General features: G+C 40.3%; 4 protein-coding genes across 5 annotated transcripts in view; 1 reads left to right on the forward strand and 3 right to left on the reverse strand.

Moving 5' to 3' along the window:
- Window positions 1-193: 193 nt before the first annotated feature.
- LOC134197170 (polypeptide N-acetylgalactosaminyltransferase 1-like) lies at window positions 194-2,759 on the reverse strand. Its single transcript, XM_062666443.1, has 3 exons — window positions 2,456-2,759; window positions 1,864-2,030; window positions 194-1,547 (listed from the first exon to the last, which is right to left on the reverse strand). The coding sequence occupies exons 1-3, from the start codon at window positions 2,752-2,754 to the stop codon at window positions 346-348; spliced, it is 1,668 nt and encodes a 555-aa protein (XP_062522427.1). The 5' UTR covers window positions 2,755-2,759; the 3' UTR covers window positions 194-345.
- A 306-nt stretch (window positions 2,760-3,065) lies between these two features.
- Window positions 3,066-11,872, reverse strand: LOC134197168 (coatomer subunit gamma-2-like). Its single transcript, XM_062666441.1, has 23 exons — window positions 11,811-11,872; window positions 11,699-11,748; window positions 11,549-11,629; window positions 10,774-10,925; window positions 10,667-10,691; window positions 10,559-10,609; window positions 10,409-10,501; window positions 10,262-10,348; window positions 10,046-10,200; window positions 9,929-9,983; window positions 8,875-8,953; window positions 8,741-8,808; window positions 7,759-7,869; window positions 7,598-7,698; window positions 6,952-7,103; window positions 6,507-6,671; window positions 6,177-6,252; window positions 5,921-6,024; window positions 5,415-5,764; window positions 4,455-4,623; window positions 4,002-4,102; window positions 3,806-3,944; window positions 3,066-3,382 (listed from the first exon to the last, which is right to left on the reverse strand). Exons 1-23 carry the CDS (start codon window positions 11,848-11,850, stop codon window positions 3,153-3,155), a joined length of 2,634 nt encoding a protein of 877 aa, XP_062522425.1. The 5' UTR covers window positions 11,851-11,872; the 3' UTR covers window positions 3,066-3,152.
- A 17-nt stretch (window positions 11,873-11,889) lies between these two features.
- LOC134197173 (dolichol-phosphate mannosyltransferase subunit 3-like) overlaps window positions 11,890-15,000 on the forward strand; it is a 5,278-nt gene continuing 2,167 nt past the window's right edge. Inside the window, exons 1-3 of one of the 2 annotated variants that reach the window (XM_062666448.1) lie at window positions 11,893-12,051; window positions 12,107-12,136; window positions 12,197-12,274. In XM_062666448.1, coding sequence (XP_062522432.1) covers window positions 11,926-12,051; window positions 12,107-12,136; window positions 12,197-12,274 — 234 coding nt within the window. In that variant the 5' untranslated portion in view covers window positions 11,893-11,925. Of the gene's footprint in view, window positions 12,052-12,106; window positions 12,137-12,196; window positions 12,275-15,000 lie in introns of both variants that reach the window. The other variant, XM_062666449.1, reaches the window with a different exon arrangement.
- The window catches only part of LOC134197169 (uncharacterized), a 2,328-nt gene continuing 849 nt past the window's right edge, over window positions 13,522-15,000 (reverse strand). Inside the window, exon 1 of the mRNA XM_062666442.1 lies at window positions 13,522-15,000. This exon is cut by the window's right edge and continues 849 nt beyond it. Coding sequence (XP_062522426.1) covers window positions 13,671-15,000 — 1,330 coding nt within the window. The 3' untranslated portion in view covers window positions 13,522-13,670.

Raw genomic sequence — 15,000 nt, forward strand, 5'->3', positions numbered from 1 at the left:
ATCCAAAGCAGGTAGTTTATTTAACAAATATAATTTACTAGAGATGCAGCTACTCATGAAAACTAAACCAACACAATCTACTAGAGAAAAGCAACGGTGCAGGACACTATTGACTCGCCCATCCCACTCCTCACGTGCAAAGCGGTCTGGCTCCGAGGCTAACCGGGCGCGCAAGAGGGCCTGGGTACGAGGCTAACTATTGCCTACTCGCTTTGTTACAACTAATTAATATTAACTAAGTAGTACGCAATCTGAAAAAGTCCGACTATTTCAGCAAGAAAGCAATTATTTCATTTAGTAAATACAAAAGGCACGAAATCATAAATATAGTCACGCACTCTAGCATCACATCTTCGTCTTATCCGTGCTCTGCTGGAACTTCGAAAAATTCCAAACCTGCGACGACCCACCATTACAGTTAGCCACCCGCATGTTCCCTCCGCTCTCCACATTCACTCTATCTAAACACTGTCTCGTCGTGAAATGAACGAGCGTGTGTTTGTCGGTATACTCCCACTTCTGGTTTCCTCCCAAACCGTGACAATCCAACAGTTTGACCTCGTCGCCATATTTCGCCACGTCCAAACAGTTCTCGTCGTGTCGGACCTCGTCTTCCTTCGTCAATGAGAATCCCTGATTCCCGCCACCTCCGTGACAGAAGAAGACACCGACGATGCCGCCGTCCTCGCGTCCCAACGTATCAAGACACAACGCACTATCCGGGTTCCGTAACTCGCCCCACGCAATCACGTCTTTGTCAGGTATACGAAGCTCCGAATACACGTTATCAAGAAACCACTGAAACGGCTTGCATTTCAACCGTTTTCTCAATTCCACGCGACTCGTGATATTTCCGTAGCTGATGCCGGTGAGATCCGGCTGCGTTGCGTAGAAGAACTTCTTGTAATCGTCCAGCCAGACTTCGGCGACTCGCATCGAGTTCTTCGCCAATATGTTGCCTGCACCGCCCGGGAATGTGTACGGCTGGTGCTTCCTGAACACGTGACCGACACGTGAGCACGGAACAATTTCCAACGCACCGCCACACTGCCACACACGAAACGAAATCTCGAGATTCTCGCCTCCCCAGATGTCCATCGCGTCGTCGTACGAACCGATTTCGTTGAAATATTTCCGGTTGAGCGCAAACAGGCCGCCCGCCATGGTCGGCGAACGGATCTCTGTGGTCGCGTCTTTCCTTCTTTCCAACTCGTATTTCGGTATCGGTCGCCACTTGAAATGCAACTGCCAGCTGAAGCCGCCACGAACGAGAGGCGGAGATCCTTCGTAGTTGAACGTGTCTAGATCGATCGTGTCGATGACGGGACAGACGACTCGCGTACGATCCTCGTGTATTCGTTCGATGAGCGGTTCCAGCCACCCGACATTTGCCTCACAATGACTGTCCAAGAACACGAGTATCTCCCCACTTGCAGCCGCGGCACCTCCGAGACGAGCTCGAATCAATCCTTGCCGCTTTGTCGCACGAACAAGTTTCACCTTCGGTAACGCTTTAATGTAATTCTCCAGTCTTCCCTTCATGTCCTCTATGGATAACAGCAAAACGTTAGCTCACAACCTCACACCACACTTGATTAATATCAATATTAATTATTTAAGTAATTGGTTAATTAATATCAATCTTGATTACTTAATTATTTGATAATAAATATTAATCTCAATTAATTAATTAATTATTAATTGATCAATTAATATCAATCTTAATTAATTAATGAATTATTAATATCAATCTTAATTAATTAGGTATTTGATTAGTTATTGTCAATCTTGATTAATATTATTATTTAAGTAGTTAATATCAATCTTGATATTAATTAATTAATTGATTAATATCAATCCTACCATAAGAGCTAGAGTCATCGAATAGAACGATTTCGTGTATGAGTTCTGGAGGACTGCGATTGAGCACACTGTGTACCGTCCGCATGAGAGTCGAAAAAGCTTCGTTGTGAAAGATAATTACAACACTGGCCGACGGCATATTTTGGGGGTAAGATTTCGTCTTACACCTGTAAATCACACACACAATACACTCGATGCCAAAATGCCAATAAATTGATACAATAATAAATATATTAAATTAATATTAATATTAATGTAATTTTAATTTTTTAAAATTTAAAAATTATTTTGAATATTTATTTTAAATAAAATGAAAATAAAACTCTTAGACATGGACAGAGATGTCTGAATTTTGACTTTTGCTTGTTAATATAAATGCTGTAACAATTTTTAACTTAAAAGTAAATAAATGCCATAAAATCTTAATATAAATTTAAAACGTAATTTATATTTAAAACTCTTTATTTTTCAGTATCCTAAGCGTGCTCTAACATAATTAAATCTTTAAAATACAATAATTATAAACAACAAGGCCCCGGATAATACATCAATCGTGTTCCCGGATAACACATGCCTGTTGTATTGTACTTACAGCGGATCCCTCGCATCCGGCACGAAACGATCGAGCGCTATTCGGTCGCTTCGAAGCTGATTGAATCCATGTCTTGTGTAGCCCGCCTGCTTCTCTACGTCATCCTCAGGTCCCAACTTCACTGACTGGGCGGCATCCCTCCCGTCTACGTCACGCGCCGCGAGCTTCCTGCCCACAAGGCCGGCCTGTGAGTCACCAGATCGGTTGACGACCACGATGTAGAAAGTGGCGGAGAAAAACCAAAACAGTGAGGTCACGACGATAGTGAAAAAGACGCGACGTGTCAAGACTCCCTCCATGTAATAGTCACGTGATAGAAAGTGTGCAAATTGATATCTATGATGAAAATGCCTTGGACTCCAGACCATATGAAACAAACACTTTCATCATACACTGTACTGCAAACATTTGCTAGAGGTCACAATAAAGCTACAATAGGTGTGTGTGAACAACATTCAAATGACATCTTACAGACAAAACTGCATCGACAACAAGCAGTTGAGCCACTCCAATGCCACCATTGATATCAACAAATGTCTCAACACCGAAGGATATAATCGCAAGTAGGACAGTTTCAACTACGATCACATCCGTTTCACACAAGCTTAAATGTAGTGATCAAATTCTATTATTTTTTCAAAATAAGAATCATCACACATTCTATGCGCAGTGCAAGTCAAACGGACGAAACAATATCTCAACCGACTGCCGATGCAATCACTTGAGTTACATCGCTGTCTGTACTTCTCACCGTCAGCTTCATTTGTATGCCTTGATCGGACACGAGTTGGGCTCTCACCAGCACGTCATGACCGCCACGATAAACGCCAGACAACAGAAGCGTGTGCGAGAGTTTGTTGTCGGGAACTTTGTCTGAACGTTCGCATGGCTGCATTCCCATGAACTGCATGATTTGCTTCACAGCAGCTACAGAGTCACACATAAACATAAATCTAGTGTATGTGTGTGTTGATCCAGTTTCTCATGCACAACAAATAAAATATTTTAAAATAAATGACATCATAAATTAATTAAAAGATATTAATATTAATAACAAATGACACCATTAAATCAATTAACAGCTATTAATATTAATAACAAATGACATCATAAATCAATTAAAAGTTATTAATATTAATAAAAATCACTATTACTGCATCATTTAAAAATTATTATTATTAATAACAACTGACGTCATACAATTAATAACAAATCAATTAAAAGTTATTCATATTAATAACAAATGACGTCATAGATTTTTTTAAAAATTATTAATATTAATAACATATTACGTCACACTATGTCGTATGATTTATGGTATTACAGTGGTTTATTGTTGACATCACTTACCATCGATGGTCTTTATCTGTGTTAGTGCAAAGACGTCTTCAATCTGATGAGCATCGCCGAGCTCTTCCCACGAAGCAGCAAAGTTTGATTTGACAACCTTCTGCATGTGATCGGCGACTGTAACCTCGATATCCTCCAACTACGGACAATAAACGAATGAGTGACCGTGAGTTAGTAAGACGGTTAGTTTACATACAACATATTCGTCTTCGTAGCCTTCATCTGTGTCTGGTTCACCACTGTTTGGATCACAGTCTTTCACGATGAATTTTAATGTACAAGAAAATGTTCCAGTCACTGAGAAAATCAAAAACAATTAACAAAACACACAATAGAAGACAGACAGACAAACAGGCAGACAGAGGGACAGACAGACAGACAAACAACCAGACAAAGAAATGGACAGGCACACAGGCACACAAACAAACAGACAGACAGACAGACAGACACATAGACAGACAGACAGACAGACCAACAAACACTTTGTACTTTGTACTTTAGTGACTTGCAGTTGATGTATAATAGTTTAACATTTGAAGATGTTTTGACAGACAGACAGACAAACAGACAGACAAACAGACAGCCAGACAAACAAATGGACATAGGCAGGCACGCAAGCATGCAAACACATTAAGGCAACATCAGATACCTTGTGTTAGGTCGTCCGGTAATGTAACGCACGTGTATGTAGTCCCAGGCTCGTTATACTTCAATGCAGGACACGCAACATTCAACTCAACATCAAACCCATCTGACGACTCCATTTGGACCATCACATTTTCAAGGATTTGATCATTCAGTGTGTTTGTACAGTCAAACTACAAAGCAGACACAAACAATCAAGCATAACAAGTGACCTCACATCCAAGATTAACCACAACAAACCTTCTGTGTTCATTATAAAGTCTATAATGCTCTACTATGCTAAACAACCAACTGACAAACAGACAGACAGACAACAAGACAAAACACAAGACAGAGAGACAGACAAACAGACAGACAGACAGACAAACAGACAGACAACAAGACAAACAAACAGACAGACAGACAGACAACAAGACAAAACACAAGACAGAGAGAGACAGACAGACAGACAGACAGACAGACATCAAGACAGACACACACACAGACAACAAGACAGACAGACAGACAGACAAACAGAGAGACAACAAGACAGACACACAAACAGACAGACAAACAGACAGGCAACAAGACAAACAGACAGACAACAAGACAGACACACAGACAGCAGACACAGACAGACAGACAGACAACAAGACAAACAGAGAGACAGACAGACAGACAGACAAACAAACAGACAACAAGACAAACAGACAGACAGACAGACAGAGAGACAGACAGACAGAGAGACAGACAAACAGACCATTAACAGAGAGACAGACAGACAACAAGACAAACAGAGAGACAGACAGACAGACAGACAAACAAACAGACAACAAGACAAACAGACAGACAGACAGACAGAGAGACAGACAGACAGAGAGACAGACAAACAGACAGACAGATAAACAGACAGACAGCCAGACAACATGACAAACAAACAAACAGACAACACAACCTACCACACAATATCAACTCAATCGCAAACCTGGAAAACGACGTGTTTACTGAACGTGTGCTTGACACAGTTGACCACATACTCCGTTTCACTTTCTGTCAATTCAGTCGGCTTGGTGGACGACTTGAACAACGGACCAAGATGAGCAAATTCAGAAATGGCTGCCAGCTGCTCTGCATACACATCCTGCCTTGAAGCTGCCACAACACCTGGTTTTGCTCCTGGACCTGCAGAAGGTGCATCACTGGTTGATCCTCGCGACACTTCAGAGCCAGTTGCGATTGCAAGAGGAACAGTTTTGATATCAAATGGGACATCGGATGGTTCTTGAGTGTACTGGAGTAAAGCACGCTCCAAACCAACCACCGAGACATTGAGAGCTACGAGACAAATACTGGAAGGTGGATTGTGTGTGTGTGTGTGTGTGTGTGTGTGTGTGTGTGTGTGTGTGGTGTGTGTGTGTGTGTGTGTGTGTGTGTGTGTGTGTGTGTGTGTGTGTGTGTGTGTGTGTGTGTGTGTGTGTTCACATGACATACTATTGAGAATAAACTGAGATGTTAAAGATTTCTGTCTTTGTTCAAGAATGGCCTTGTAGAAGGTGGCACGATCTCTGACTTCATCATCTTCATCCATCATGCACCTACACAAACAGCAGTATGACACACGCATGACATACGCATGACACACGCACACGCACATGCACACACACACACACACACACACACACACACACACACACACACACACAACAAAACACATAACAAACTGAGCAAATTTCACAACAAAACATACCTCAACAACAGCACAATAATGCTGGGAAGTAGACTATCCGAAGCGGCTCCAAACTTTGCCAATGCACTCACAGCAGCTACACACAGATCCATACACACACGTTAAAACCCTTCATGTCACAGGCAGGCAGACAAACAGACCAATGGACAGACACACAGACAGACAGATAAAAGGACGGACAAAGACAGACAAACAGACAGACAAATGGACAGACAAACAGATGGACAGACAAACAGACAAACAGATAGAAGGATGGACAAAGACAGACAGACAGACAAACAGACAGACATACCTACATACACACATACAGACAAAGACAATCTATCAAACCTGCTCTAACAGGCGGCTTCTCAAGAATCACACGATTGTAAATAAATCGAATGTATTTGGCAGGCATCTGAGTACGAGGGCCTTCCTTGCCGAGAAGATGGAGAATACGTGTGGCAAGCAACGTGTGCTCACAGTCCTCAATAAACTCACACAACTGAGACAAACCTAAACAATTGAGTCGATGCATGAAGCAAGCACACTACAATGATAAATTAATATTAAGTAATTAAAACAAATGTTGTACACTACAATAATAAATTAATATTAATTAGTTAAAAGACAAATTTCGTTAAATTTTTAATTTTATTTTTTAAAGGTTACTTTAAAGTTTAATTTAATAAATTAAAAATTAAAAAATTAAAAAATTACAAATACAAAAAACAAATTTCGAAATTTTATTAAAATACAAAACACAAAATTTCAGTTAATTGATTTCAATTCTCACCTGTGTCCTTAGCATCTGCATGTTCCTCTATGATGTTTACAACCGTGTTGATGATGGCTTTTTTGTATTCAAAGCCGCCTTCGTCTCGTAACATGGTTGACAAATATGTCATCATCACGTTGTGTTTACGAGGATACTTCAAACATAATGACCTGAATAGGAATGAGACGTTGAAGAGTAGCAATAGTGACAACATGTGATTCAATAGAAATGAATTTAGAGGTTATCAGATACATAAACAGACAGACAGATAGACAGACAGATGAATGGACAAATGGGCAGACAGACAAGAGGGTAAAGAACAGACAAGCAAGTAGGTAAGTAGGCAGACAGGCAGACAAGCAGGTAGACAGACAAACAGACATTGTCACACACAGAGACAAACAGACAGACAGATGAATGGACAGACAGACAAATGGCTGAACACACAGACAAACAGACAGACAGATAAACAAACAGACAGACAGACAGACAAACAGACAGACAGACAAACAGACAGACAGACAGACAAACAGACAGACAAACAAATAGACAAACACAAAGAGACAGACAGATGAAAACAGACAGGCAGACAGACAGAGAGACAGACAGGCAGGCAGACAGACAGACAGACAACACCTCATGCTGCACCGTAAACACGACTCACTTTATTGCATCAACCACAACAATCTTAAACTCGTCCGATATTTCCGACATAAAAGACGAAATCTGTTTCATAAGCCTCTCAACACTTCCCTCACTTCCAGTCTAACATCACACCATCACTACACACAAGACAAACACACAACAGACCAACTACTGCTCTACCTTGAGAAGAGTTGTAATAGCCAACGTGGCAATGCTGCGATTAGCATCAGTTATTAAGTTTTCCAGGTCCAAGTTGCATGTAGTTACAGACAAAGGATGCGTCATAGCAACCTGAGACAATAAGGTGTTTGATAGCCTTGCAGTTTACATGAGTGTTTGTCTTGTGTCTTGTCTGTAGGCTTGTCCATCTGTCTCGGCATGCTTCAATGTTAATCTATTGGTGTGCAAGCATACCCGTCTGTCACATCATACATTTTTCAACATCAATGCTACAATCAGTCTCCGTCCGACATCCGCCTGTCAGTATGTCTGTATATGTATCTGTCCATCCGACTGTCTGTCTGCCACCTGTCTGTCTGTATATGTATCTGTCTGTCTGTCTGTCTATCTATCTGTTTGTCCATCTGTCTGTATATGTATCTGTCCATCTGACTGTCTGTCTGCCACCTGTCTGTATATGTATCTGTCTGTCTGTCTGTCTATCTGTCTGTTTGTGTTTATTGTCTGTCTATCTGTTTATCTGTCTGTACATGTATCTGTCCATCTGACTGTCTGTCTGTCTGTTCATCTGTCTGTATATGTATCTTTCACTGTCTGACTGTCTGTCTGTCCATCTGTCTGTCTGTTTGTTCATCTATCTGTATATGTATCTGTCCATCTGACTGTCTGTCTACCACCCGTCTGTCTGTCTGTCTGTCTGTCCGTCCATCTGACTGTCTATCTGTCACCCTGTCTGTCTGTCACCCTGTCTGTCTGTTTATTTGTGTTTATTGTCTGTCTGTTTGTCCATCTGTCTGTATACGTATCTGTCTATTTGACTGTCTATCTGCCACCTGTTTGTCTGTCTGTCTGTCTGTGTTATTGTCTGTCTGTCTGTCTGTCTGTCTGTGTTATTGTCTGTCTGTCTGTCCATCTGTCCATCTATCTGTCTGTCTAACAGTATATCCATCCGTCTTCATCTATACCCACTACCACCACCTACCTTATTCAGAGTCCTCACAGCTGCAAATCTAAGCGTTGGCTTCGGAGAACTAAGAAACAACTGCAGAACTACACAACACGATAGCAACAAAATCTCGGTCTCTCAGACAGACAAGCAAATGCCCAACAGCCAACCTGAAATGGCAGGCGCAAGATCACGAGCACTAACATTCTTCAGATTGACAAGCGCACGTGCAGCCTCATAGATAACCATCTAACCACACAACTCCATCATTCAACAGTAAACCACAAAATCATACCAAACAAAACCCACATGCTTAAGCATCAAAATTATTTTAATTTTAATATCATATTTCCTAATAATTAATTAATTAAAAATATATTAATTTATTGTAATGGTATTAATAAAAATTGATATTAATAAATTAATAATTTTAAAATAAATAAATAATTACCATTAATAAATTAAAATAAATCAGTAATTTTGATATCACAATATTTTTCAATAATTAATTAATTAATTAACTAATAATTTTAGAATAAATAAATAAATATTACTATTAATAAATTAAATCAATAATTTTGATATCACAATATTTCTTAATAATTAATTAATAATTTTAGAATAAATAAATAAATAAATTTTACTATTAATAAATTAAAATAAATCAATAATTTTGATATCACAATATTCCTTAATAATTAATTAATTAATAATTATTTAATTAATTAAATAATAATTTAATAATTTAAAATAATACATATTATTATTAATAAATTAAAATAAATTAATAATTTTTATATCACAATATTTCTTAATAATTAATTAATTAATTAATAATTTTAAAATAAATAAATATTACTATTAATAACTTAAAATACATCAATAATTTTGATACCACAATATTCCTCAATAATTAATTAATTAATAATTAATAATTTTTTGTAGCGGTATGAAATAAAATATATTATATTAATTAATTAATTAATTAATTAATAATTTAATAGTTTTAAATAAATAAGTAATTACTATTAATAAATTAAAATAAATCAATAATTTTGATATCAACACAAAATTTCCGTCCTTCCTCCTCCCATCCCTCACCCTCTCCTTCCTTCTCTTTCCCTCGTTTCCTCTCCCTCCTGCCCTCACATACACCCGCACATGACTAACTAGTGAACTCCCTACGTCTCCCATAGCAATGTGCAACCAATCATGTTGACATACCTCGCTCTTATTCCTCAGACAACTTTCCAGAAAGTCATACAAATTACTGTCAGCGCTACAACACAGAAATCCGATATAATTCTCGATTGATATTAACATCATCATTGGCTTACTCACCCGGCCTCCTCGTCTTCAACGAGCCTCGCGGCTATACGAATCAACAAACAGTTGGCATACGGAGAACGAAGCGAACGTGAGAGTTTGTCAATGAGTTTAGAGATAGCAAGACGATCTCGCTTCTTGATGTGGTAGAGAACGCCGAGAGCATGATACTGACAGACGTGCATACATACGTTACGTAAACCCAAATTTCTCGTTTTATGAGTGACACACCTGGACCATGATGTTATCACTTGATACGGCTTGTTGTGCCTCGTTCACCCAACGTTTCACAAGATCGACGCTCGGCTTCATGAGATGCTACAAACAGACACGCCCATGTGATCGCAACGCAGTCAACACAACGTCGTCGTCTCTCACAAGAGCGGACGTGAGTGCGGCGCTCGCCACGCTCGCCTCTTTATCGACGATCGCCTGCTTGAAATATCGCTCCAAACTCTGAAGCATAGAACTCTACACAACGATTACATACACTGTGTGGACTGTATCACAACAACGTGGCCTGTTTACGTCCGTTATGGTGCAGAGAGCTCGAATAGCACTTGCCCGATATAAATCCTCCTAAAGTATGACGATTATTATATGGACATACGATGATACATACGATTGTAAACATACCTTTCCTGTCATGTCCTTTGTCAAACTAGACAAACAAGAAAGTTATAGAAATTGATGGTAAATGGGATGTGATGGTGAGCGTTCGTGTGCGAGTATTCGTTGCTTGCCTGCTGGTTACGATGATGACGTCGTCTGCGAGGGTCGACATTTCTTTGATAGTCAAGTAGACCATTCTTCTCAGCATCATGTCTTTAGACTGGAAAAGTTTCGTCATGGCAAAAAATGCTTCTGTTGCCTCAACAGTGCCGATGGATTCTCCCTGCATGAAACGGTAATTAAAAATAAAGAAAATTTGGTAGATACTGGATAAAAGTAATGGAAAAAAGCTGACAGAGATAACAACATAAAGCATAAACAGACAAACAATCAGACAGACAGACAGATAACAAGACAAACAGACAAATGGACAGACAGACAGACAAACAGACAGACAGACAGACAGACAAACAGACAGACAGACAGACAGACAAACAGACAAACAAACAGACAGACAGACAAACAGACAGGCAGACAAATAAATGGACAGACAGACAGACAGACAGACAGACAAACAACAAGACAAACAGACAAATGGACAGACAGACAGACAGACAGACAGGCGGAGAGACAGGCAGACAGACAGATGGACAAACAGACAGACAGACAGACAGACAAATGGACAAACAGACAGACAGACAGACAGACAAACAGACAGACAGACAGACAAATGGACAAACAGACAGACAGGCAGGCAGATAGACAAAAGACAGACAAACAAACAACCAGACAGACACATAAATGGACAAACACACCTGTGTACACAGACACACAGACCGCTACACAAACACTCCACACAATCCACACACACACACACACACACACACACACAAACGCCCCACCCACCTGATTGATCAAATAAAGAATCTTTGTGAGAATCTGAATGCAGCGGCGCGGATGTATGGGCGTCTCATTGAACGTGCGAGCCTACCAACACACAACACCGACAGCATGAGCCACATCCAGCCACTGCGCAAGCCCACAACGACGTCAAACATCTTGCAGCACGGCCGCCTTCTCAAGTCGCTGAAATGGATTCGATGACGCTACAAACGACAGATAAAATGTCGTCTTAATGATTTAATGTCCGTTTGGTCGCGTCGCTCACCGCCTTCTTCGTCTTTTTTGTCTCTTCTCAGACCCAGCATTCTGCCACGTTGGAGGTCGATTGCGCATGCGCTTGGTTGTGGCGGTGACTGGACGCATGCGCGTGGTTGGTTAAGATGGCGGTGACTAAGTTGGTACAGTGGGTTGTCGTTTTGGGCTTGTTTCTTGGTTTGTGGTGCGGTGCTGTTACGGAAACGTTTCCTGTTGCGTTGTCGAGTCAAATTAGAGATGTTTTAGTTGCGGTAAGCGTGAGGGGTTGATGAGGCGAGGCTTTGAATGAAATTATTCATTTTTTAGCTTCCTGTGTATCTTCTCGTTGCGTTTGGGGTGAGATGTTGTAGCGGAGCAGTTTAGCGTACGTGTCGGATTGACTGTTGTTGATTCTAGTGTTTCTCTTTGGCGTACATTGGACATAAACTTATTGTATTCAATGATTGTGTCGAAGCATCTGAAAGTCTAGCGAAAGTGAGCTCTGGAATCCGAGGATATTGTTTATATATATAGTAATATATTATACAATAAATGTATCAATACATTATTATTATTGTTTAATACACAGTGTCCAGAATAAGGCTTTATATACAATGTAACATGGCCAGACAACATGTCTGGCCATTTCCATGCTTGGTGGGATGTAATACTGATTCACCAATGAATTCTTGACCATACATCACTGTAATACATAGTGTTCTTACTAACGACTGAATAAGTTCTACGAATGTATAAGCTCTGGATTGTCTCACAACTCCTTCATGATAAATGTGTGTATGTGACTATGATTTACCTGTGGCCACAAGACTAGCGGAGCGATAAAACAGTTGCTGTCACCATGAACAGACAAGGGAACGAGACCACGTGTGTGGCGCATCGGTAGGGTACTTAGAGTTCCATCTCCACAAGACTAGCAGAGCGATAAAACAGTTGCCGTCACCATGAACAGACAAGGGAACGAAACAACGTAGCGAGAAAGGTCCAACTGTGGGAAACTGAAAGCAGTCATGACAACCAAGTAGTAATCTACTGAAAGTGAGAATAGGATATTTGTTGTAGCATGCAGATTAATTTCTAGGTCTGAACGCAACAGTGTTACGTTCGTATGTACAACAACTGCCTGACTGGCGTGATGTGGCTTTGATTGTCTTTTTTATTTGCACGGCTGGCTTTCTTGTGTTGTAGTTAAATGTCCTCAATTGTTATTTGTTGTCATTTTTAATCCGAACGTAGCAGTCTAGTGAGTGTGTAGAAAAGTGAAGACATCAAAGGTGTTTGTATCCTTCTGGTAAATACTTACATATCAATACATTAGGTGTGTGTGTGTGTGTGTGTGTGTGTGTGTGTGTGTGTTTGTGTGTGCTGTAATAGGATAGGCTATTGCAAAAACGTGGGCATCAATAGTAATAGGATAGGCTTGTCCGGACAGCGTGTCTGCGCAATTTTCTTTTAGGCCTGACAAATACTGATATTGGCTGGACATTGTCCGATGTCCGGCCGTTATCCTGGACACTGATACGTTATGCTAAACATTTATAATTTTTATTTAATTTAAAATTATAAATTTGATGTTAAACGTCTATCATTATTATTTTAATGCTTTGCTGCCAGTGTCTTGCAAATTGCAAGAAACAAGTGGCAAAGTCATTAAGTGCACGTTATCTAATTGGATAAACATTTGAACTCGGGGTGATCAAGGCGAGAGACATTGACTCTAGTACTTGTATTTCATAACATGTTGATTATATGACCAAATCGAACTTACAGATTACATCTATCCGACTTACAGAGTAAATAAAGAGTATACAATACATACAGTGGACATCATTGCCACACTAAGGCAACCAGCAACTGTTGGGAACACAGTCTTTTACGGAGACCTGAGTTCAACAGCATTAAAGAACTGCTCAAGTTGGTTCAGAACAGATCCCATTGCAGCTAATCGAATGGTGCTGGCCTTTGCATCGTTGTTGTCACAAAGTGGGCATTGATCTTTCGTCTGATGCCATGTTTTGATGCAATCACTACAGCCAACTATGCAGCCACAGCTTATGCATACAGCTGGCCGTGAGCTGAATGGCGAACTGTGGCATACTGTGCACTTCAAGGTTTCTGCAAAGACAGCAGAATCGACACAAGTTGTACCGTTTCCTAGTGCTCGTAGAATGTCGTCAATACCGCGGAGACAGAATGTTTTCTCGTATCCTGTTGAGTCGTTGCAAGAGATGCAGTGCTTGTTGTGGTTGCCGTGTCTGTAATATTCATCAAGACAAGCTTTACAGCCAAGGATAGAGCCACAACATGAAGCTGCAACCGCCGGTGATGACATCGTTTTGTTGCACACTTTGCACTTGAACGTATCTTTGAGTTCAGATACAAGATTTTGAGGTAGTGCAACCTTCTTTTGCAACATTAGTGATGGCTTATGGAGACCCAACTTCCCTATTACCGGGACAAGACGCTCTACTTCTTGACCATTTTTGTATACCTTAGCATCCATTCTACAGTAGATTTCCCGAGTGTCAACGACAGTATCGCCATTTTCATTGCAAATGTCACCCACACCTGTTACAGTGTCTGTAGCACCAAGTAGACGAGATTTTGTCCCATTTCTACTGCCTGAATTCCGTCCCTCCCATCTCGGGTGGTCTTTTGATTGAGCCTTTTTGGTGGCAAATAAGTCAGTCATTTCAACATCCACTGAAGCTTTAGCTGATGCTGATGATATGCCGACGGATCCAATGCAGCCATTCCTGTATGATAGATGACTTCCACCAGCTACTGGTGTTGACTCAAATGCAGTAGATTTAGGTCGTTTTACACTGCATGTTTTTGTTTCCATTGACTTCAGGCTGCATCCTCCCCAACTCGTGGAACTAACCTGCTTGTCACTTTCATCATACTCCATTGACCAGAAGGGTGTAATAGTTGCTGCATAAAGATCAGACCAAGTGTCTTCATCAGGAACAACATTACCAGTAACTGGTGTTTTGACAGATATTCCATCAAACAGCAAGTCATAGTCACACGTGGATGCTGTCATTGAATATTTTACTTGCTTGCTTTCTGTGCCGTCTTCTTTGGTGTCTGGTTCATTGACAGTCATATCAAGAGTCACGCCGTTAGGGAGTACCTTGACTGATACACTTGAATCTTCAAAAGCTTTAGGTAGTCGAGCCACAAAATCATCAGCATTGATA

The sequence above is a fragment of the Corticium candelabrum genome, chromosome 22, assembly GCF_963422355.1.
Source record: "Corticium candelabrum chromosome 22, ooCorCand1.1, whole genome shotgun sequence".
Taxonomy (NCBI): domain Eukaryota; kingdom Metazoa; phylum Porifera; class Homoscleromorpha; order Homosclerophorida; family Plakinidae; genus Corticium; species Corticium candelabrum.